Source organism: Clavelina lepadiformis, chromosome 5, assembly GCF_947623445.1.
Source record: "Clavelina lepadiformis chromosome 5, kaClaLepa1.1, whole genome shotgun sequence".
NCBI lineage: Eukaryota > Metazoa > Chordata > Ascidiacea > Aplousobranchia > Clavelinidae > Clavelina > Clavelina lepadiformis.
In genome coordinates this window covers 9298945-9324570 of record NC_135244.1, presented here as the reverse complement: position 1 = coordinate 9324570, position 25626 = coordinate 9298945, and the positions used below count along the sequence as shown (strand labels likewise).

Here is a 25626-nt window from a genome sequence, read left to right as displayed (position 1 = left end):
CCTTGTTTACACTGAACACTTACCTTTTATGTTCCGCATAGCTTATTGGTTCTGCGCCTGTGTTAGCAGATTTTACTTCATCAATTTGACTAGCTGATTAAGATTGGGTTGGGCTAGGATAAGTGGAAAATCTCATTATGTCTTGTATTTATGATGTTCAGTGCAGTGCATTTTTGCCTTACTCGGAAACCAACTTCTATGATAGCGTAAGTTTGTATTTCTCAATTTGATTTTTTTGATTAGGTTAGACCTAGTTTTATGGACTGTGCCGAAGTGTGCAGCAATATAAAATTTGGTTAACCATAGTTTCATCAAACCTCGGTCTCACCTTTGCGACCCTGACCTCAACGAAAAAATGATGCTGCAGTTTTTATATTTTTCTTCCACGCTGTCAGACAAAATGCTTCCCGCATTTAACAGTAATTGCTTTGATTTTCCTCCATTTCAGTTTTTTAGTTTTCAAATCAAGCCTTAACGTCAGATTTGTCAGCTGAATAGTGGTTCGAGCGCTGGCCTGGCAATAAATGCGTTAATATTTCGTGTTCTATACCCAGTGATGCTAAAACATTGTAAACCTCTTGGGCAAGGCATTAACAACATATTCTACTGTTCCGTAGACCTGATGGACAGTTCTAAAGTCGGGAATACTATATGAAAAATTAATCAGTAGTCGGTGCTCAGGCTTTGAGGAATCATCACAAGAAAAAATAAAAGCAGCTGTGTATTTCAAAAAATAGCAACATATTATGAAGTATTTCAAACAAATTTCTAAAACATAGAATTGTAGAAGTTGCAAGATTTTAAGGACAGTTAATTTTCTTGAGTATTTGTACTTCCGAGCAAATTTTTTAGTCTTTCCTTTGGAAGACTGTTTACCTGTATTTTGTATTGGTTGTTTCAATTGACAATGACAAAATATTATTGAAATCTGATTTCAATGTTTTACTAGATACTACCAAAACATTTCGCTGCATCTCAGTCATATGAACAAGATCTGGTGGTTACCTCAAACACACAATTAGTTTTTGTGTCTGAGAATGGCACTGCTACTTCTAATGCAATAACACTAGGTATGGTATGTTGTTTCAACTATGTTAAATTTAATATTTTGATATAAACATAAAAGTAACATTTGTTATCCTAAAATATTTTTTTGCGAATATACTTTCACGTGAGTAAAACGTTTGTTAGAATAACACTAATTTATGGAATGATATTTAGTAAGAAAACTGAGAAACTGCACTTTAATTTATAAAAAGTAGGAAATTGAGTATTGCCAATGCTGATTTATAGAATGTGAAAAATTATTGATTGTTTCATTTTCACCTCTGTGATGATTGAAACTGTACGTTGTTCATTTTTAAAAAAGTTCTAGGTGCCACCCATTGACTCAGATAGGCTGAGTTATTTTGTATCGTCAGGGATTATATTTTCTTCCTTAATGTAGCCTATGTTGTTTAATGTTTAGATGCCAAAGTAGATGCTTTGTGTTGGAGTCCAGAAGGAAAGTATGTTGCTGCTGTTGACTCCTTGGGATACTTGCACATCATTCCCAAATTGTCCACAAAAGTTTTGTATTCCAACAAAATTCTTCCTGACGATCATGTATCAGACATTAATGATGAAGAAAAGATTTGTTTTAGCGCAGTTCATTTTTCTAAATCCAAGAGCAGTGGTAAGTTTAGTAAATATTGATAATAATAATACCAATCATCTATTGTCATTTTTGCAGTTTCTTTTTGGTTTTAATGTTGAATTGATAGTCTTTTAAAAAAGGCTGCCGCTGTTTCACCGAAAACAATTGTACGTTCGAAGCTATGTTTCATAGTTTCCTGTTAACTTAACTTAAATGTTATAACATAGTTGAACCTAACCTAGATCTACCTCTAATCAAATTCTTACTCCAATAAAATCTTAAGCAGTAAAAATCAAGTTTTTGCATACTCATTCTCTTAACCTAACCGCCTATCTTTAACAACAAGTACAAAAAAGACACAAGATTAAACTCCTGAATTCCATTCCTTGATCATACTACACATGTTATATACCAGACGTGGGCAAACTGCGGCTCTCCAGCATGTTTTTTGTGGCTCTTCTAGTCGAATCGTAAAATTACAAAAAAATTGTAAACGCTACCAAGAGTACCGTTAATGAACGTTTCTCTCTTTTGCTTTTCTTTATTTAGGCCAGCATTTCGTTTATGACGTAACACTGGACATAGAATCCGAAGAGTTAGTTAATTGCAAGTCAACGTAAGTTCATTGCTAAGACAGTAAGCTTTAGCTCAGCTTAGTCCACATAAATACACTGCAAAACGAAAACGATGACAACTAACGCTAGCAAAAAACGAAAATGTGAAGATGAAAACAGAGGTTTTAATCTAGAGTGGGAAGAAAACTATTCGTTTACTAGTCAAGGAAATAAACCTCTGTGTCTAATCTGCCATACAAAACTGAGCCAAAACAAAGGTAGCAATGTGAAATGTCACCATGAAACTAATCACGAGAACTTTTCAAGCAATTATCCACCTAAATCAGATATAAGAAAAAGCAAGTTAACTGAGTTGAAATCTGCGCTGAAAAGTCAGCAGAGGTTTATAAAGGTATTCAGCATGGAATCTGATGCAATGACTGAAGCTTCTTTTGTTATGTCTTGGAATATTGCTCGTGCAAAACACCCCTACTCCGATTGTGAATTTGTGAAAAAGAATTTAGCTGATGCTGTGGCAGTTTTGGAACCTAAAAACAAAAACACCTAAAAACAGTTGCATTTAGTTTAGCTCTTGATGAATCAACCGATATTCAAGATAATCCACAACTAGCAATATTTGTTCGATACATTTCATCAGATATGACTGTTAAAGAAGAATTGTTAAACTTGGTGGCATTAAGAGAAACGACTCGTGGAATAGATATTAAAAATGCACTCAACGAAGCTTTAGCAAGAGCCAATGTGCCACTTAATAAACTCGTCAGCGTCGCAACTGACGGTGCACCAGCAATGGTGGGTAAACATAAAGGATTAATTGGACTGATGAAATTCGATCCTAATTTTCCAGAGTTCTTCCCTTTACATTGCATTATCCATCGCGAACATCTTGTAGCCAAATATTTCAAATACGAAGATGTCATAAAAACTGTCATCGAAATTATAAATTTCATACGTGTTAATGCGAAAAACCATCGACAGTTTCGAAACTTCGTTGAAGATTTGGAGTTGGAAGATGCCCCAAGTGATGTCTCTTTGTATTGTGTTGTAAGATGGCTATCAACCAGTAATCTGCTGAGTTGATTTGTTGAACCCTATCATTGATTTCCTTCAAGTAAAGGGAAAAAAGTACCCCCAACTAAAGAATAATTCATGGATGCAAGACTTAATGTTTCTCACAGATGCAATGAAGCATCTGCAAATCTCAATTTGGCCCTTCAAGGTTCTGAAAAGCTTATATCAGACCTAGCGCAAACGGTTTTGAGTTTCCAGAAAAAAATCCAAGTTTTTCAAAGAGACATAATGACATAATCATTCTGTCACTTTCCTAACTTCAAAATGAGAATGAATGCTTTTCCTGAAGAGTCAATTTCAGATCACAAAACGGAGGAATACAAAAATAAATTGTAAGAACTACTACAGGACTTCCAAGCCAGATTTGAAGATTTGCAGGAGTTAAAACCATGCTTGGCATTCCTTGTAAATCCATTCAGTGTTAATGTCGTCAGTGATGGCTGTCCAGTTCGCCAACCGTTTGTCACAAACACATCTGCTGTTGAAATGGAACTGATCGAAATGCAAGAAGATATGGCTCTAAAAAGTTTCAGCCAATGCTACTCTACGGTTGAGTTCTGGCGACAGGTTCCAGAGAGTAAATATTTAGCACAACGTATTGCTGTGAATCTTTATTCTCTGTAATGAAGTTTATTAAATCAAAACAGCGTGCAACCTTAACAAATTAACACCTGGAAGAAGTAATTCGCACAGCTTTAACAACATATCGTCCAAATTTTCAGAGATTAGCAAATCAAACAAAAGACTGATTTTGAAAAAAATTGTGCTTGTTAATTTGTTATTACCGTTATTATTATTGTGTTAATTATTACCGTTTTGTAATATTACAATTCTGTTATTATTGCTGAAATTTCATAATTTCCGTTTTTGTATTGAAATAATTTTGAGGCTCTCTGGTGCTTGTATTTTCTGCAAATGGCTCTTCCATTGAATACATTTGCCCACCCCTGTTATATACTTTCAAGCATCATTAAGTGTAGTTTCTAATTTATGATTAAAGTGTCATGGGGATTCACTAGCTATGGTACCATCTGTATAGACTACTGCCTCGCAGAGGAGCCTGAGTGCTTCAATGAACTTCCAAACTAAACTTTGCTTTCAAAATTTACTCAAAGCAAGACAGGTCAAAAGTAAAGAGTCAGACTAAAACTGGTGAAACATGACCAACTATATAATATATGTGCACAAGAATGTCAACCATTCTACACAGAAAGTGGCTCAGGCTAATTTGGAATGCGAACAGGCTTTACGTAGAAAGAGTCATTTGAAAAGTAAGTGACATTTCCCCACACAAACTGCACATAATCAGAAACTCACAATTGTGTTTGCTTCGTTTTTTGTTGTTGTTGCCAGAACAGAGTGCTTGTACTTTTTAAAATCATCTGCGTACTTGCTTATGAACCTGATAAAAGCTAATTGTTGGAAACAGCAATGATGTCCTTTTTCGGATAGAATAAGAGTAGGAACTAGATGAGTAAGCCATATGTTATAAGTTGGATACTTTTAGCTCCCCTTCAACAAAGTGTCGTGGCTGTAGAACTGTTTAAATGTTTTATTGGTGATAAATGTTCTACTTGGACACCAATTTAACAGTTCCTGCCCATGTTGGTGTGGGGATCGTCACAGGTCCCCTTGTGTGGATGAATGGAGTTCTAGAGGAGTTCAAGTGTGCACGTTGAAGCTCAAGTTGGATGGGAAATGCTTGTTTTGTTTACCAGTTTTGTTTCCAATTTTTATCTATGGTCATAAAAACCAAAAGAGTGCACTAATGAATGCAGTTTTCACAATTACATATTTTAAAGAAGGGTCTATAGCAGTGGTTCTCAAACTGGGGTCCGCGGTCCTTTTGGGGTCCGTGAGACAATTTTCTGGGACCGCGAAGCAACTTCCAAAAAAAACGGCACTACTTGCCCTCAAGCCAAAAGCTCGAAACCGTGACTCACTACCGTGAGACATTTAAAAAACTGCTAGGAGACCGTTGCATACTTTCTTTTAAAAAAGTTTGAGTACCACTGGTCTATAGTGTAACATTACCATGTCAAATGCTTAGCACTGAAATCTGAAATTATTTAAAAGTTGAGGACATATCATACTTCTTCGAATAGATAGGTCCCAACTTTGATGATAATAGTCCTATGAACAGAATACCTCAGCAGCTTGCAAAACTAATCATGCTTGCCACACCCACCGGTAAGAGACCAACAGGTCAACCAAGAATCATGTGGTAAAATTAAATCATTGATCTGACCTGGTCACGGCTGGTTATTGTTTTAGCTGGGCTTGGAAAAAGATAGCAAAATAATTGAGATGATAGAGTAAATTTTGAAGAGAGAGAGAGAAAGCAGACTGTGGTACAATGTTCGAAGAATTTCACCCGGCAGTGAATATGATTTTATTGATGTTACGTTTGACCCTTACTGAATCACATTACGAATCTTACGTGTATATAACTGAAAGCATAAATGAAAAGTATTCGTGTAAATTATCACTTAATTCGAGATTGTAATGATACCTCATAAATTATAAGGTTTTGGGTATTTATTCAGTGTTAACAGCAAGTAGTAGTGTATAGTTCAGAAAAATAATTCTTAAAATACACCAATTTTAATTACTTTTATTAGAAACTAGCCCAAATTTCTTCAACTTGTCGACTTCAAACCATGACTAACTCTAAGTAATTAGTTCAATCTTTTCAACTTTATGTTCACAAGCTTTCACTACAACTATATGTTAACTAACATGTATCTTAAATTTTTGCAGGCCTTTACAACCTTGCCATAGCTGGAGTGAATGGAAAGGTATATATTTTCGACAACATAGATCTGCAATCTATTTCCGAAGGTAAGGTTTGCCTGTTTTTTTTAAAAAAAAAAGACTTGGCACCCTTTTAAAATATAGTAAAGTGTACAAGACATACCTTCATGGTAGGATATTTTGAAACTTGTAATTAAACAATTGGATTAAATAAAATCTAATTTTAAGAAAATTCTGGTTAGTATTTGCGAACAAAGCTTAATGCTTTTTAGTAGAAAGACACTTGAGCAACATTACCCTATTTCTCTGGTGTTAAACAGAGGTTGTCTATATAACCGGACTCACTGGCAGTGGCACATGTAGCTTATGTTTTAGATGCACAGTAATATATATTATATATGCCTAAAGTGTTAGATTTTCAATAAATGTATAATATTTTTGTAATGATTACTTGAATTTGAATGTGAACTTGAGATTCCTCTAGTAATGTGTAATTGATGGTATATATAAATAACAACCTTTAAGTAGAGGTAAGAATGAAGAAAATGATTTTAAATATGCAGACTAGGTGCCATATTCATCACTCATATCTATAGTTTGTTTCTAAACTCACTAAAAACTTTCCATAGCATGTAGTTTTAACATTATGTTTCAAGCTCACAGCTCACAATTTAAAAACAACAAATACTAATTTAACGTTTAAGGTCTGTTATGCAAAAAAATCATTAATCACCAATTTCTTTGGTACAACTTCTAACTTTTAAAGCATCAGTTAGAATTTTTATATGTCTGAAATTTTTTAGCTCTCGCAAAAAATGACATGGCTGCAAAAACTCTGAAAAAAGAAATAAAAACATACATCTGGGATGTTTCTTCCTATCATGAAAGAGTGAACAGTCTCATGTCTTATGGTGGTAGCTTTCAAGCATCTTACATTATTGTGGTATGTAGGATACCAACAAGTAATGTTTGTATTTTTTTCATTGATTGATATTCTCTAAAGTGTAATGAAAATGTGTCATTCAAGGAAATTTTATGATGTTGTGTGTTTTGGCTGTATAAACATCTATTTGTGTGTTGTTGGGAATTTACGATGTAATGCAATTTTAATTAGGCCTTCAAAAATAAATTTACTTAATAGGGCTCAGGCAGGAACTTCCTTTCGCTGTGGGAAAAGACAGAAGATATTGTTTGTGATCGTATGTGTGCTGATTTTTCAAGAAAATACTCCTTGGATTGTGACACCATTATTAATTTGCCAGATAATTGTTCATGTTGTAGCTTTGTGAAGGTGTATCAAGCTTTTTCTGCTCTGTTTTGTTTGGACAACCAGGTCTGCAATTTTTCCAGATAAATTGTGAAATCTTGTGTTCAAAACTAACTCATTATTTTATTGGTATCATATACTAATTTTTTTAATTTTGTTAACGAGTTTTAAACAAAAATGTTGTAGAACATAGTGTGAATAAAAATTGCTTCAGAAGGATTAGCAGAGGTTATCAGTACCGCTGTACTACAGTACCGAATTACTGTATCATGGTATTTTTCGGTACCAATACCCGTATTGTCTGTACATTTGGCAAGAAGTACCGAATCTCTGTACCAAATTACTTTATTCAAGAAATTTCGGTCCGTCCAGGTACTTGGTACTTATAAAGTGATTGCTTCAACATTTTGAGAAGTAAATGTTTTTCAAAAGTTCATTTGAATCAAATCTTAATGCCAGTTTTAGCGCTTTTTATCGTTTTTAATCTACAAATGTCTAAAAAAATCGCAAGGTGTCAAGTCACTTATGTTTTGGCCTGAAGTAACCTGTATCTGGGCCATATAATAATGCAAAAATTGCACTTTCAACATGAACCGTTAAACAAAAAGTACCGGTACCGAGTGCCAACAAAGTAATGAGCTACTTTTTTGAAACAGTACCAAATACCGGGACCATTGGTACATTTTTGCCAAGTACCGGTACCGTTACTGACGATACTTTAAAAGTACCGACTGCCCACCTTTGTGAATAAGACTGTTTTATTTTCTTGTTGTTTTTTCTGCTGTTGCAAACTTCTTCGTTTTAGGGTCATTTGTATCAATTCGGTTTGCCCTGCCTTTTATTGGTGAGATATTGGCCAATGTTATCTATTATCGATTTTGTCATTAAAATGCCTTGTTCACCATACAAACACGGGTAAGGTGTAAAACATAACAAACTATTAACTACCATTAATTAATTAATTACTCTTGAGTTATGATTTAATTTTTTTTTTTTAATTTTTTGATTTAAATTTTTTGTTACTTTCTGCTATATAATACAGTACATAGTATGGATATACTGATATAGTCATGCTTTTCAGAATGGATTTAGCCAAGATATATGCCATTGTTCAGAATCCTAAAAGTGGGTTGTCCCTTTCTGTATTCAATTTGCTCACAATGGAGAAAGTTAGTTTGCATAAAGATAAATAATATATGCATAATGTGAATCAATTAAATTTAAATATGTATAAAGGGTAGTTTCCTTTCATTGAAGTGGTACCGGTAGTTTTAGCTGATAAATGTATATTGTTTTTTTGGAAGCTATTGTTGTGGAGTAATCTGGGAATAAATTAGCATATATTTATTGTAAATAAAGTGCTTAAGTTGTTAATTTACAGTTTAATTTTTAGATATTTGAAACAAGTGTTAAAAAAGAATCATCATTTATTATGCCACCAAAAATGATGTTTGAAGATTTGTTTTTTCTTGAAGAGGGTAGATCTGTGTAAGTGTATTAATTTTGAATGGAGCAATGCTAGCAAATAACAAATAACTTTATTACTACAAACGCATTTAGTATAAATCGATTCTATTGATGTAGTTGTCACTATATAGGGATAACAACAAAGAACTTGGATTGAGACTGAATTCCATCAGTGAAGCATCCCCAGATAGCCGTCTCCTCATACTCTTGCAACAACACTCATATAAGGAAGCTGCAGACTTTGCAACTAAATTTAACTTGGACTTGCAACCAGTGTACCAACAGGAGGTGAGTTTTAACTCGCTATCAGTCAATCAGCCATATAACTGTTACCAGTCAAGTGCTGATTAGGTCAAAGTTTATATAGTATACACTTATACAGTTTGAACCATATTTTTCATATTACATAGCTCGTAAGTTAGTGGTATTTCAGAATTTTAGTCTATTCCAGTAACATTAAGCCTGCCAGAAAATTTTCTGGAATGCAGCAAGTACAGTAGAATCTGCTTAACCCTGCTATGGTACCGTGAACAATATCACGGTACCTAGGGGTCAATATGACCACATCACTGAAAAGTGTTGTGTTAAAAAAATCCAGAGATTTTAAAATTAAATTAATACCCATCCAGAGAATTATATTTTATATACGGTATTTTAATACATTTGTATGACTGTAAATTACTTCATGAGAGTTATAACGGACCTAAGAAAATTTTGAACTTTTGTAACTGGACCTTTGCTAAAAATAGTTGAGTAGCCCTGGTCTACAGTGACATGTTTTTTAGCATTAGTCATCGCTATTAATCTTGTTACTGCTCCCAATCAGATGCTAATTTTTGTTAAAATCTATTATTACTTGCATTTTGTTCAGTGAATCAATGTTTTGTAAAGATATTTGTTTTTAGGCATCCTTTATTCTTAACTCAATGTCCCATATGTCTGAAAGTAATGAGATGGAAGTCAAATTTAAGGAGTTTAAAGCTTGTGTTTCCGGGTAAGTTGAAGGTATTGTATTTGTAAGTCACTTTTGCCTGTAATTGTGTTTTTAAGTGCACGTAAGCAGTTCTTACACTTTTAGAAATTTAATCAATTGGGTTTTCAGTGAACAGTTTAGAATATGCTGTATTTAAGTAGCTATATTGAAATTTGAATAATAATTTTAGAAAGTGTTATCTCAGTGTGTGGTTTTAGGATAACAGATGCAGTGTTCATTGGAGAATTGTGTACCAGTGTTACGCTATCAGATTTAACATACACGTTTCAACTTCTAACCCTGGCTCATGAATACTTAGACAGTGGAGGAAGGTTTTTTAGGGCGTCTGTGTCTCAAGTTGATAACAATGTCACAGATATGCAACTTCGCCTAGAGGTAATATATATATTCTATGTTATTTGTAGGTTTGAAGACCAATAAGTTAGTTTTGCACAAAGAAAAATATGTTTTTGTATGATAGGTTGATAGGTTGTTAGATCTTCTAGTCACCTTTCGCATGGCATTTGAAAATTCTAGTGCAACATCCTGGCAACGGTTTCGTAGCAGTTCTCTGCCTGGTGAAGTTGCAAGGCTGCTATCTGCTGGTAGACTTCAACCTGCTACAGTTATATGTTCACGTCATGAGGTCTAATTTTTGATTTTGTTTACAGATTATTATAGAGGCTACAACAGTTTATTCAATATACTGTAGTTGAAATTTTTCGATGTATTTGTAGTTTTAAAATTTGTAAAATAATTTCATGAAAGTTTGAATATGAATAATAAATTGGAAAGAAATTTAGACAAAGTTGAAATAATTTTTATACGTATCTTTTTCATGCATAGGTATTTAACAAACTTGTTTTTTCGTAGAATGGAGAACAAAATTTGTTTTTTCTGTACAATTTTATTATGAAACTTGTTTCTAGAATGAACTTATAGCATATTTGGAAGGAGATGATGGCAAAAGGTTTCACAGTCTTCTGAAAATTATATCTGATGATTCAGACACTGATGACCTTATTAACTGGTTAGAACTTATTATTCCTGCACTTCTTTCATCTACCATACCACAAGCAGTTGAGGTGATAAAAATATTTAATTTGTTACGGTGTTGATGTATTTGCAAAAATGTAGTTTTGTTTTTGATTAATTTTACCAATTAAATATCTTAATGATTAATAAATTTTATTGCAGGTTTTATTATCTTGGCTACATAACAGAGCGGAGGCCCTTGAAGAAATATTTCCTGAAAAGTGGCCAGAGAATGGCTTAAAACTGGCAAATGTGTTTTTCAGTGTGCAGAAGAATCTTTCCAGCATTGGCTTCGTTCGGTATAAAAACAAGCTGATATTTTTAAGCATTGCATTCATTTGTTTTTATCGAATTTGTTTTTGTAATCCTTATGGCAAGAATATTTCTACAATACTTGTATAAAGCTGTGTAAAATTTATAGTTTAACTTTTTCTACTTAAATGGCATGGCTTCTTTTCTAGAGAAGAGTTTTCCTCTACATATTTTATATTGAAAAAGGACGAAGTAGCAAAATTGCGCCTTCTTGTCTCACGCTTGCAGTTACTGAGTAAACTTCAGGCTCGCTATCAGTGCAAAGTGTCTTTGGATGAATTTATCAAAGTTTGTCCAACCTGTTACAGGCTTAAGTAGATATGAAAATATCATTTAAGATAAAAAAAACAAATATCATTTATGATAGCATAAATTGGAAAACTTTTATTAATATCGACATCATAATATTTGGTGATGGTTATTGGTAACATAGTGATTAGTCTGATAAGTCGATGTTGTCTGAACCGTGTTAAACAAATTTAAAGTAAAATAAAAAAACAAGATATAGTTTGGCCCTCAACTTTATATTTTTCTGTGTTTTAGTAGTACACCTGAAAAAGCAAGCTTATGCTTGCAAAAGCTTGTGTGGAAAATATAAAGTTAACCTTCAGAGTGCCAAACTAAATCCTATTTTTTATAGTGATTAGTGGTTTAGTATCTCTAATGTTTTAGTTCATTAATTCAAACAACAACTGATGACATTTTTAAAACCGCATACAATGAAACATTTTCTAGTAACAAGTGGGCATCTTGCCATGATTTTGCCACTAATTTTGAAACTTGCAGGAAACCACAGTTACATTAACCTTTCGAATGCTGGATAAGGTAACTGCCCCCCAATTGGTAAAACAATGTTTGGAAACCACCCTTTGGCCATACATGAAAGAACACCAATTAAATGAAGAAGAGACATTACTTCTTTACATCAAGGTATATGATATTAAAAAGATATATTTTGATATGATAACTGCATATTTTTTTGTTTTGGGAAAAAGAAACGTTTCTTAAACTCTTTTTATATATCTTTTTGGTGTTTTAGGATGTTCTGTCTCAAAACAACAAGTATTCAAGGGGGCTTTTTCATTCAATTTGTGAGAGGAAAATAATTGCTATTATAAAGTGCATGCAAAAGCCCAGGGTAAGAATTAAGCCCAGTACCTGATAGATAGAATTAAAAAGAAATCAAGGATAACATATTTACTTGAATAAATGGCGCCTTTGAATATAAGGTGGATGAAAAAAGTATAAGATGGCCTTGATTAAAAAATGAGTGAAATGTTGTTGAAAAATTACTGTATTAAAAGACATGCAGTGTTTGCCTTGCAAGTGTAAAAACGTTGTCTCATCAACAAAGTGGCTTGAAGAAGTAAGGATAACTACTAATTAACAAGATAAACAGCACATTTATTTTCATGCTTACAGTATTGGGCAAATAGATTTTTTACAGGAAAAAAATTACTAACTTCCATTGATTTAAAGCAGTGGTTCCCAAACTTTATCTACTCGCGTACCATTTTTTTGGTTCATGCAGCGTTCTCGTACCACCTACATTGGTCTGACAAACTCCAGAATTCACAAATAAAAAATGATAGGCAAAATGTTTACTAAAAGCTCGTGAATATTAAACAAAAATTAGTCAAACTTTTACCGCCCTCGCTACAGTGCTACAGCATAACTAAGGTATTACAAAAACTGACTTCAAGGATTTGTTACATAGTAATTAATGACGTTCTATTTCGTTACAAATAAACCCTGTTTTACAATCCAATGCGTCAATACCCTAAGGAATTAGTATTCAGTATGGAATATAGCATGAAATTTCACGCTCTACCTAATTTATGTGAATTAAAATAATGCCGACAACAATAAAAGATCTTTTGTGATTGTTTGGTGTGAACTTGATAAGTTGCTCGCCTACCACCTGGAAGACCTTCGTGTACCACTAGTGGTACGCATACCAGAGTTTGGGAACCACTGATTTAAAGTTACACAAAATGCATTAAAAAAGTTTTTTTTTTAGTTGAGTAAACATGTTAGCTTAATTTAATGAGTTTATTGAAACTAGTGCTGTTTTTTATCAACCAGTCTTTGTACTTTATATGCATATTATCTCAGACTATTGTTGAATCAACTGCTGTTTTGGCCAAAAAAGCTTCAATTCCGTGGTCTGTGGATATGAATGCTCTTGTCCAGAATGCATTTAAACTGAGTGATGATATCTTGAATGAACAGGCAATACTTTTATATTTGTTTTGTACCTTTTTGTTTGCACTTAAAACTAACTTGTTATAATTAGCTAACTAGCATATGAAGGTACACTAGCACCATTTGATTTAACTCCGAGTAATTTTTATTATTATTCATGCATATACAGTATTGATTCTTAAATTCTTCAAATATGTCAAGTCCAAGCCCAATGTAAAGCCTGGGCCCATTTACCAAGTCCTTCAAACTTGAAGCAAATGTTGCTTAGTTATTGAGTGGTGTTACAATTTAATTAGTTGCATGAAACCACTGTCTGTGATTTACCTGAAACAGGAACTAGAGTAACTAAACCTAAGAAGAGGATATTGTGCTTTTGATTAAGGCCTGTTTTGACTTTTAATGGTGATTAAAGGCAATTGTTATGACATGCAATTCTCGTTGGGTTTTCATTACAACATATTTTAGTGGTCCTGGTAAAGCAGCAATATCTCGCACACTAAAGTTTTGTATATGTGTTATCGCCATTCAAGGTTCCAAGCGGAAAGGATTTGTATCAGGACATTGAAAAAATTTTAATGCAAAAGATTGTATTCAAAGCTTCTTGCTTGCTTCGTCAGATGGGTCATTGGTAAATGGTGAAAGCAATTGACAGTAACTAAGAGAGTTCTTGCTAAGTGACAGCAATGTAAATAATGACGTAATATATATAAAGTGTATTACGTCATTATCAGCATTACAGTTATTAGCATATCCACCTTTAAGTTTGTTTAAAGTTGAGCATGAACAACAGGAATTTTCTCACCTTGTTTTTTGGCTTCATGAAATCAGTAAATGTCAATGCAGGTTTATAATTCCTTGTCTATTAATGAGCATTAATTTTATTTAATGAAATTTAATTTCATTGCACAATTTCTCGTCTCAAACTTGAAGTTTGTGTTTATTACTTCTTTCAGTTTGATCAATAGTAAGTCTTCACTGAATTTATGTCATCAGTTTTTATGTTTTAATTTCCATTACTTTCCACTTGAGTTATGAACAGCTGGTTTCCGGAAAATATAAATTGCCTTTAATACCTGAAAAAGTCAGGTAAAAGCTTTTATGATAATAAGATACACGTCAGCCTTTGCTATTTGTTTCTTTTTAGCTATACCATTAAATGGTTAATGAAAGTCAGTTGTCTTTATTATAACATAAAGAATTGCATTCACAGGATCAAGACTCCAAAGATAAATTGGTGGCATTACGCAACGAGCTACTTAACTGTGTTCACTTGGAAAAAGTGCCGGCTATAGCTGCCAAGTATGATATCCATCAGACTCCGCAACATGAATTGGCTCACGAGGTTAGTGACAATTAATTGTTTAATGACCAAAAGCGTTAACTACTGTAAGTGAAAGTATTGAAACTAGCGCTGTTGACAAGTATAAAACTTCGAAGGTTGAAATGAACATGTTACCTGAAATATCATATTGAATAAAGATGACCACTATTTACTAATACATTGCTATAGATTGTTTTTACCATTGTTACTGTATTTATTGTGTAACTGCATATCCGGATCTTCTGCTTAGAAGAGCAATGTATTAAACAAGTTGGTAATGTTACAGAATAAACTGTATTGTTCTGTTTGAAAAAGAGATGTTTTACTGAAGTTTTCTATACAGGTTGTTTGTGGTGAAATTTAGCTTTTTATTTTTGTTTGTTGCAGCGTTTTGTTAGATTTTTGATAAAGCATGACACTGATGAGGCTTTGAAAGATGCCGTTGAAATTGCACGCACCTTTACTGATGTCCCGGAAGAGAGAGTTTATCTTTATCGCATCGCATTTCTCATTGAGCAAAACAAGGTCTTTTTATCTATTTACATGACAGCTTCATAGCGAAGTTAATTTAGAATTCAAATATCATTCAATATATCAATTCAAAATCTTTAATTCAAAATTAATTTATATATTAAGGTTAATGAATGCGTTGATATACTGGACAAAAAGCCAGAAATTTCCATAAACTTAATGAAGCATGTCATCATTCGTACAACAATCTTGCTTGAGCAAACACACATGATGGCTGCCTCACTCAGAATCAGTTACTGCTTGGCCACAGTGAACATGATAGAGCACATGCTTCATCGTTCTATTCCAATTGCATTGAGAAAAGAGTGGATAGAAGATCTTGATATGATAAAGAGCATTCATATGTTGCAGGTAATATTTTTGTCATTAGCTATCAATTGAAGTAATGTTGAAAATCTTGGCTGCGTTTTAAAAGAAAAAAAGAATAGATATGATAAATAATTGCTTGTGTTATTTATTTTTAGAGTCGGTACAATGAATTGGTGACGGTTGCTGATTTCCATGATCCTCGATTTAGAGATTCTTTGCTGTCCAAAAATATTGTTTTACATTATCAGAGCAAACCCGTTGCTACCACAACTACCACTGCCTTTATACAGTCAAATGTGAGCTCATTTACTAATTACAGTAGTAATATTTATGCATAATAGAGTTTGCAATTCTTGATGCGTTTTATTTATTAATGATTATCTTGCTCATGTTAATGGTATTTACTATTACAGTACTACAATACTTACCACTTACGAGTTATTTATTTTTCTAGGTTACTGATCTTTCAGAGCTCTCGCAAATTAGCAGCAATAACACCTCGGTTGCAAGCCAAATGTAATCAATTCATTATTTAAAATCAATGCTTTGTCATCCGCAAATTAATCACAATATGATAACTTTGTTTTTCAATTTTTTAAGTAAACAATCATATGAAAAAGATGGATCTGGTGATGCAGAAGCTTTGCCTTCAACAGTCCCACCACACTACACATCATTTGCTTCAGTTCTCAATCTTGCCCGTTTGTTGAAAATTCCACATCAACTAATGCAGTCACAAATTGCTCTAAAAGCTGCAAAACAATGTCAAGCTGAAGCTGCCATTTCAATATGCAAGTATGGTGTTAAATGAAACCAAGCAATTTCTTATTTTGTGTAAAATTAACTTCCAAGATTTTTATCAAAATGGAAGATCCTTAGTTTGTTTGATCTTTGTTAATGTTAGTAATTATTAATTAACTACATGTTAGTGACTAATTTTTTAACCACGGTAAAATTATTAAACACATTAATAGTGACTAATATTTCAAGCTTTCACCTTTGCATTAGTTGCATAGCAATGTGAATTAAGGTTTATTATAAGTACACATGTGGTTTATCTGTTTGCTCTGGTTAAATTTTTGAATGCAATCATTTTTAGGGAGTTGTACTACACGTCACCAACCACAGACACTGCAGAAACTTTGCAAAAAATTGCATTGGTTTTACTGAAATTTCTAGAAACTCATCCAGATTTAATTAATAAATTACTCCCTGGTAAATGTCTTTATACATAGTTTTTGATTACTTTTAAAAATTCTTTTCAACAATCTGTTTTTAAGTAAGTTTTGGAGACAGTGAAAGATATAAGTTTGCACTGATTAACAGAAATTCATGAAATTGCTTGTGCGGCTTCAACATGCTGCCACAAAGATAAATTGCTGGATGTAATTTTATTGTTAAAATTGGCTCGACTGTCAAGAAATGTACAAAATGCAACTGATGCAAGCACGCAAGCTTTTCTTTCTAAGGTGAGATTATAGAAATGTTTATAATTCGTGCAGTTCTAAATTAAAAGCAACAACAAAAACTTTATTGCACATTTATGTTTTAGTTGATAGATATAATCTTAATAATTACATTTGTAAGAGGATTTTGTTTTTGCCTACTGTAGGTCTGAATTAAAACAGTAATGTAATAATAACATAATATTAAATCACTTGAAATTTTTTAGGTATTTAAACACTTTTGTTACAAATATATTAAAATACTAATTTTGATGTGATCGCAGTGCATGGCATCTGGACCAAAAGCTCATCGTAGTTGTTATGATCACATTGAATGGATACACAGTTGGTATGAGGAAGCTGATGGCTTAACTTTACAATCTAAAGATGTCTTTCAACTTTTAGCTAAACTCCAAACATGCTTATTTAATGACAAAGGTACTAATCTGTCCAATGTTTGCTAAACACAGAAAATTAATTTCTCAACATTTTAAAATCATCATAACTATGAAATGTAGGAGTTTCCTTACTAAGCACTCAGCCGACACTTCTTGGTCAAGGCATTGTCACTCAGCTTGGTCAAATTGTTATGGAAATGGCCAACTTACTGGCTAACTCTCGTCATCACTCTATGGCATTGGAATGGATCTCAGAAATGCTTTCAATTACAGTCACACATTTGTCAAATCACAAAGCATTTTATGGAGTAAGTCAAGTATTTTTTGTTATTTTGTAAAGTTTTAATGTTGTGTTGTTTTGTAACCACTTGATTTAATTTTACAAGAAAAGGTTATTCATTAAAGGCTAATTGAGGTTGGTATATTCCAGCAGATAAACCACTTGTACCACAGAGAAAGAAACCACTATTTTTATAAAACGCTAAGATTGCCTTTTTAAAATTCGTTTTTCTATTCAAGTCATCTTTATTTTCAACATCTATTTATGGTAATATGTTATTTGTGATGCACAGGATAATAAAGGAATTAAGGCTGTTGTGGAATTAATTATGCAAGCTATGTGCAGTGCAAAAAAGAAAATGAAATCTTGTGTAGAAGTGCTGGTTGAAAAGGTGAAGTAGTTGGTGTTTGCGAAAATTTGAAATAAAATTTGTGTATATCTTAGATTAACAGTTTTCTTATACACCTGCATGATATTTAAGTCAATTCTCCATTGACCTAAAATTTATAACAAATAGATGCAGCAGGATAACACGTAATAATTAGTCTTGACGATAATAATTTAAAATAAAGCAGTTAAAAGATTTACCATATAACAATTAATGCTATTATATGCAAAACTGTGGTCACCATAATTTCCATGTGCATAGCTGTATTTTAATCTGGAGAAAGATATGTGGTGAAATTTTTTCCAATTATTCTTATTTAAGGTAATGGCAACTCGAAATCCAGATGTTGCTTACGGTATTGGCCTCATGCTGGATCTACAACCTGATCAAGCTTTCAATCTGTTAAACAACATTTCTCAGTCTTTTGGAAATAACTTCAACAGAATATCAGTTTGTGTTGATAATAATAAGCCTTTATTCATGAAATAATTAATTATCAAGTTAATATGTGAATATATGTTGACCTATCAAGCCACTGCTTGATTTGTTAGCCCAAGTTAGTAATTTTGCTCTAAAAAAGGTAGTACTGGAAATTGCTTTGTTGGTGTGCAAAAGTCACAGAACTAATAACATCATGTATGTGTAAAAACTAGTAAATTTTAACGGTCAATTTATTACTATTACAAGCTGGAAAGTGCATTCCTTTGTTTTGACTGGTGATTTTAAAACAGTTGTTAAAGTAATTTTTAATCTGTTGTTATCCTATTTTAGGCGGTAGCTTGTGCTGGCTTACAAGTGTCACAGATATTTGGAGTAGTTGCAGAAGTGCCTCGTTACGAGCAACTTATTCTTAGTGCAAAGTGGGGACAAAAGCTCTGTAAACTACAGGTAAGTAATGTGCATGACATTCAAAGAGCATGTTTAATTCACAGTGAAAATTTTGTTTTTGGCTTCGTCTTCAGATTCCAGCAGATGGTATCTTGAACTCTTCTCCACAATGGAAACAAAGGTTTCTTGTAAATTTGCTTACTCATCCGCGAATAACTGCTGCTGTTTTGCTCAATTATTGCAAGTAAATTGATATTTTATTTCTGCTTAATTTCAAAGCTTTGTGTTTGGGCCTGCTAATTGAAAATTATTATGTTAAACAAATATGAAAAAAGTTTAGAATCTGTTAGTGTACGTGTTTATTTGCACATAATGCAAAGGTGATGACTTGCCTATTTTTTATATAGTTGCTAGTTGTGATCAAAATTACCTTTATAGCTGCATATCACGTTAAAGTGCATTGTATGGTTATCTTAAATTTAACATTGTTAGGAGGGGATTTTGCATTCCCTAAATTTACAAACCTTTTTTTAAAATGGGATTTTCTTGGAATATAGTATTAGTAGTCTTGTAGAATGCTTTGGGGAAAATCCGGAAAACTCTTTTCGTTTAAAATTCGAAGTTGATTTTTTGGTCAAAAATCAAACAGCTATTTTTTATTGAATCGTTTATTCATTAATGTTTTTATTTTCGGAATATGAATGCTTAAGATTGTTTTATAAATTGCGTGTATTTCAACAGTGCATCTTTACATTGATGAGGTTACCAATTCTGTGGAAAGTTTATATGAAATTTCAATATTTTGCACACCTTTCGCTTTCAAACTTTGGTTAAGTAGCCTTCTAACATGCAGAATGAGTTTGAGTTGCCCGATGCCCATAGTGGTGCGATAATGAGATATTGAGCAACACCTTTTGTGGACTTCTTAACTTTGCATATAATCACATATATTAAAATAAGTTAGTTTAGCACTGTGTCTGATGAAATAGTTTTTGGTAAAAGATTTTGTTTTCAGGGACTACAATTTAGATTGTGACCAAACTCTGCTTCAATATGTTACTGTACTTCTTGGAGGTGAAGTTACACTGCAATATCAAACAAAGATTGGATCAGCAGAAAAGGGCATGGTTGAATTTGCTCGAGACACAAGTTCTGCCCTGGTTGCCTTTAGCTCTACACTGAGTTGCGTATCGTCTAAAGAAAATCCTAATACTGCTTCGGAAGACGGTCGACCTTGGGATAAAATAAGAGAAGAATTACGTAAGCAGGAAAAAATAAGCTTGTTTTTGACATACGTAATTATTCTATGAGATTTGTTTGTAACATCAATAAAAACAAAACAGTTGAAATTACTTCGGCAGAATGGATAAGCAGAAATATCGAAAACAAGTACGAGATGTTGAGGCAATTGGAACGAAGTCTCAGAAACATCATCTGTCCATACAACTACGACAGAGCAGAATTCTTGCTCAATCTTATCCAAAAGTGCATGTCCGCGACGGAGGGCGTTATAGACGTTGGCCGAGTAAGGGATTTTTTAATCAGTTTTCGTTTTGTATGTAATTCGAAATCCATTTTATATGGCTATCACTAAATGTATTTTATTTTGGTGTTTTTTATACAGGGTTTAAAACTGATCGGATATTTGCGATATGTGAAACGAGACAGCAAGCCAACGGATTATGAAATGCGAAGAATGTGGCGTCACGATGGAAAGGAAAGTTTCTCTCAGAGGAAAATGCCAGACGCAGCCCGTGAAAGGTTAGTATGATGCATTAATTAAATAACTTTATTGGTGTAAGTCCAAGTAGCTCAATTGAAGTGACGATTGCTAACTCTGTCATTACGATCTTTGTCTTTTGCGATCTTTGTTATAGACTTCCGCTTCATCCATTCTTATATGGCGATGCAAGCCAAGCATGGAAGATTTTATCCGATGAATTAAGCGAAAAGTCTGCAGATCTTTTCGCTCCAATTGCAAAACTTCTCCAACTCAACATCGATAAACTGTACATGACTGCGGCTGAAAATATCATTGTTAAGGCAACGGTAAATCTGATTTAAAGACATTGCTTTTTAACAATTTTTCGATTTTGCAGAGCTGTTTTCGTAAACAACCTATTTTAAGTTAGTACTTCGTCGTTTTATTTTATAGAAGAATGCAGATGGTAAAAGTCAACTCACAAACCAGCATATTTCAAATATCCAAGGCCTGATAGAAAAAGTGAATTCAATAAAAATGGCAGTTGCAATGGCCAAGCGTGTTTGTGAGATTCTGCCTATCGGACAAGAAAAAGTTGACGCTTATAAATGGTATGCAACGTCTGAAGTAATGCCTTAGACCATACGTGTCAAACTCCCGGCTCGCGGGCCACATCCGACCCGCTTTACATTAAAACTTGGCCCACAATGCTATTTTATACATAGAACTATTTCTGGCCCGCGAGATCATTGTATAGTAAAACTTACTTTTTTCAAGCAAGAAACAAGATTATAACAAATCGTAAAATACAGCAGCACAGCAGTTGCCCCACAATACGACAGCATAAATCGATTTATTCCAACGCTTGTAATCTGGGCTGCTTTTTTCTTTATTGTTTGTTAATTCTTTAATGCTATTGCAAAGAGAAAAATGAAACATACCGATGTAAGAGAAGAATAATCAAAAATAGCCCAGTCAAAAATCGTCAAAAACATCAAAAATTTGGTGTTGTTTCGCTGCCTGTTCCAACTCATGTTTCTTGTCACGAAATGTTCAATCAAGTTTTATCCTTGACCGGCCCGCGGCGTTAAATAAGTTTTGAGTTTTGGCCCCTGGTGCGATTGAGTTTGACACCCTTGCCTTAGACCAAGGGTCCGCAACTACTTTTTGGCGCGACCCTTAAAAATCGTTCTAAATTCTCGCGACCCAAGCATTTTGTGAGCATATAATTTTGTGGAAAATACCATGTAATTAAATATCGATGTTAAGACTACTATTGACAGTAGCTATTTTCTTGCACAAAATTGTGTGAAACTGAGCACATAAAACCGTAAAGTAAATGAATACATTTATTCTACCTAATGAGAACTATAGGTTTTGTGTTGAAAACAATAAATATTAAATAAAAGTATTAAATAAATATTAGTTAAAATATTTCGCGACCCAAACTGGAAGGTCTCAAATTTGGGTCGCGACCCACTTTTTGCAGACCCCTGCCTTAGACCAGTGTCTTTTAATACGCAGACTGACGGACATGAACTGTAAGCTGTTAGTATCATAATGATAATAATAATTCGACATCATAATGAGATTATATATTTTCAATTTTCACACACCCTCTCAAAACTTTCTTATCCCCGGTTAAAGAATCTCTGTCTTAGACTATGACTACTATTGCACTATCTTGAACGTACATATTTTTTTACTTTTCGAAAGTATACGACTATAAACTGGGAATATCTGCCTATGTAAAGTCATAGCAAGTTTAATTTTCCACAGCAATATTTTCTTATTGCAGGTGCATCTCTCTTGTCACACGGTGGCGCACTACTGTCTTGGAATCGTCTCCCGAATATGACGTCATATCAACAGCATATCAAACGTTAGTATGGAACTACAAGTGTGTGGACACGCAGAGAATGTTGGTTCAGGAGGGCTTAGACGGGCCGGAAAATCTGAAACTGATGAGCAAACCAACTGACTTGATACTACATCTCTACCAGCATCATTCTATTGTGCAGCGCTTTTACGAACCTGGGGATAAATATCCGGGTAATTAGGATGGCATAGTTTTTGTAAAAAAGTTTTCCGTTAAGAGCTACGACAGACGGTTGGAAGTTTTTATTCATAGTTGGCTGTTTTCTGTCCACGTAGCTGCATCGTTACTTATAGATTACTTTTACCGCTTATATTCATATACACTTGATGTATGGAATCTAGCAGGAAGTATATTCGACTTATTATGTCTGGTACTGTAGATATTCATGCGGTGGTTGCAAGCATAGCAGAGTTAAATGAGCTAGACGTCAGTGATTTACGGTTGGCTGTCATCTTCAAATTGCTCGTTTCTGCGAAACAACAAACTCAGTTAGAAGACGACGATTCGGTCAGTTTACGTAGATTTTATATTCGTACCCAGTGTTTTTTTAAGATTTAACTTTTGTGACCGCTAAGAAATTTTAACAGAACGCGACTTTTGAAGACTAACTGCTGTATTTGCAGAAGTAAAAATTTTGAAAGACCGTTTTGTGAAATTCAAGACACCGCTTTGGTCCCCAAAATCATTAAAAAAAAATCACTGCTCTGAGCCTCTGACCCATCGCGAGGATTTGTAAATCGTCTAAAACAGTGTTTGACTTAACAGTCCATGTTTAAACTTTGTAATTGATACTTGAAAGTACAATTTTGCAGACTACAAACATAGAGAGGTTGCGATCAGCTGCTCTTGCTAATCCTTCGAAACAATCTGATGAAAAAGAACTGATACAATTGCTTTACCTGCTTCCTTGTAGCAATCCACTGAAACAGGCCAAGTAAATTCTTTTTATATCATCGTGACCAAAAAGTGTGTGATGATGACAACACTGATTGCAAATGTTCAATACAATATTCAGGTATTTAATGAACATTATTCGAGATCGAAAGAATCAGGGCATCACAAACGTTTGCAGAGTGCGTGCTTTGCGTTGTTTGTTTTATCTTATAAGCGATGAACATCTGCCAAACCTAACTGGAAAATCGGCGGATGAACTGAAGTGCGTTTACTGTTTATGACATCTTTTTACTGATATGTTTGCTTATTTCCAAATTGTAATTTTAGGCTTACTCTCTAGTGTCTTCACTACTTTATAGGCTACGGAAACAATGGTACTTTGTGAAACCTGGTAATTATAGTGCTACAATGCTACAAATAACGTTTACTAATGCTTTTTATTGTATTATTTTGTTTGATTTCGAATAGGGCGGATTTACGAATCTTGATTTACCTAACGGAGCTTGAATCAGCTAACTTCAAAATCCCTGCATCTCAACTGAAGCAGAGCGACAAGTCCTCAGTGGCCAGAAGCGTAATCGCCTTTTCCGCTCGTAAACATAACCCAGCAGGATTACGTGCCGCAGCGGAAATGTGTCGCGAATTCGGATCTGTTCAACGTGACACTTGGGTGGCCTTACTTCAACAACTTGTCGCCTTGCAACAGGTTATTATGAGTGATTACCTTTCAATTTTATTGTACGATTTACGGCTAGTCGGCTACGAACAAAACACTGATGCTCCTTGATTTTTTTTTAGTTGTGACGGGTGTACCTGTCTACTGAGTATATGCTGATTACTTTATAATATTTTCAGGTGGCTTACTTGCAAAAACTTCTACCCGATATCTGTCGTATTCCTTCTGTTCGGTCATTGCTTTGTTTGGCCTCTGTTTGGCAATCTTGTGTGACATTACCCTTGGTCGCACTTACGCCCCCGCTTGACGCAAACCAAGTAACATTAAAATTACATTATTTTCATTAATTTTTAGCGTTTGATCTTTCGCAGGGGACCCCCTTAAGATAGTTGTATATTTTTTTGGTCTTGCAAGGTTTATTAGACTTCTTTCTGTTATTTCAAAACGTTTTTGACTTCCGTTTGCCAAAGAACAATTTTTCTTGTTATAGCGCGAGGTTGCACTTTCTTCCTACCGCTTTCTGCTTCGTTGTCCAGTTCTTCTCAGAATTGATCTTGCAGCAGTGGCCGAACAATTTAGCGCCGTTGAAATGCATGTTCTTGCTTTGGGTAAGGCAGCGCTTTATCTATTACTCTGTAGTCTATACACTATACACTACAGTGTTTCAAATAAACAAGAAGATTACGATCCGATTTGAAATTACTGTGCTGCACGTTAAAACTTTCATTTTAGGATGCTTGTTGGTGTCGCCAAGCAAAATCTCAAACGCAAAGAAATTGGCAAAATCGATGATTCACGAAATTCGAAATGAGATTGCCGAAATTCATACTCAGGACCAACCATTACTTGGACATGTCATGGTAAAAAATAGATGTCTTTGTTTCATTCAGTAAATTTACTTTTTGGGCTTCAAATAAATTTTCGGTTTCGGGCCAGTTTCTGCCAATGATATAAGCCCCGTTTACAACTCTGTCGTACATCTGAGTGACCACGATATTACGCCAGCTTGCTATTGCACTTAACGCATAATTGTGAAAAACTACGCTAGGAACTTTAAAAAAGAAATGAGCGGAAATGTTGTTTTCCACATTTAGCAACGGCTGAAGGCTGTAGATTTGTAGTCTTTATTGATGTATTTTCCAATCTCAAAAAGCCGTTAATATAGGCTAACATATAACATGTTTCCTTTAAAAGCTTTATCAACGACAAACCAGCATTTTTCAAAATAGCGCTGATACCCTACAGATAACTTTTATTATCTGCAGATCAACCAGCTACTGCAAGAGATCTCAAGTTCTTCCTAACAAAGCTGCTGCAGAGTGCTCTCTTATCTGCAATTAAACTTATTCTTGTACAACATGGTGCTATACATTATACTCTGCACTACTTGTATTGTGTTGGCTTAGTAGACCTGCGTCATCAATTATTTTGTTCATTTGTATTAAACTCCGTAACTTGTGTTTGTTTATAAGTTACTTCAACTTGTAGCAGTGACATTTTGTTCCTTCAAAAATAGGCGTCTTATATATGAAAGCAATCCAATATTGACTGGAATGGAGCTCATTTCCTGCACTCAACTGTGGTTTTCGCAAACCAAGTGAAAAGTACAATGAATTTTCGAGTGTAGTGAAGTAATTGGTAGAAACATATCAACTGCATGCTTGCGAATCAAGATAAACC

General features: G+C 33.9%; 1 protein-coding gene across 2 annotated transcripts; it reads left to right on the top strand.

The window, feature by feature from the left end:
• On the top strand, positions 1–25406 carry LOC143458826 (kinetochore-associated protein 1-like). 2 transcript variants are annotated; one of them, XM_076955702.1, is made up of 47 exons: positions 1–206; positions 950–1070; positions 1469–1675; positions 6043–6123; positions 6840–6979; positions 7178–7369; positions 8109–8218; positions 8385–8472; positions 8697–8791; positions 8902–9058; positions 9676–9764; positions 9962–10139; positions 10225–10389; positions 10673–10828; positions 10941–11077; positions 11240–11378; positions 11877–12020; positions 12130–12228; positions 13206–13322; positions 14506–14637; positions 15004–15141; positions 15253–15498; positions 15612–15752; positions 15911–15972; positions 16057–16251; positions 16556–16671; positions 16783–16925; positions 17186–17339; positions 17420–17607; positions 17872–17970; positions 18289–18417; positions 18739–18855; positions 18930–19039; positions 19811–20055; positions 20157–20320; positions 20420–20556; positions 20673–20844; positions 20954–21108; positions 22296–22549; positions 22756–22883; positions 23189–23310; positions 23392–23532; positions 23739–23976; positions 24126–24263; positions 24437–24554; positions 24679–24806; positions 25212–25406. In XM_076955702.1, the coding sequence occupies exons 1-47, from the start codon at positions 138–140 to the stop codon at positions 25248–25250; spliced, it is 6633 nt and encodes a 2210-aa protein (XP_076811817.1). In that variant the 5' UTR covers positions 1–137; the 3' UTR covers positions 25251–25406. The 2 variants fall into 2 exon arrangements, with proteins under 2 accessions (XP_076811817.1, XP_076811816.1); XM_076955701.1 differs by having other exon boundaries at positions 20951–21108.
• The last annotated feature ends 220 nt before the right edge of the window (positions 25407–25626 follow it).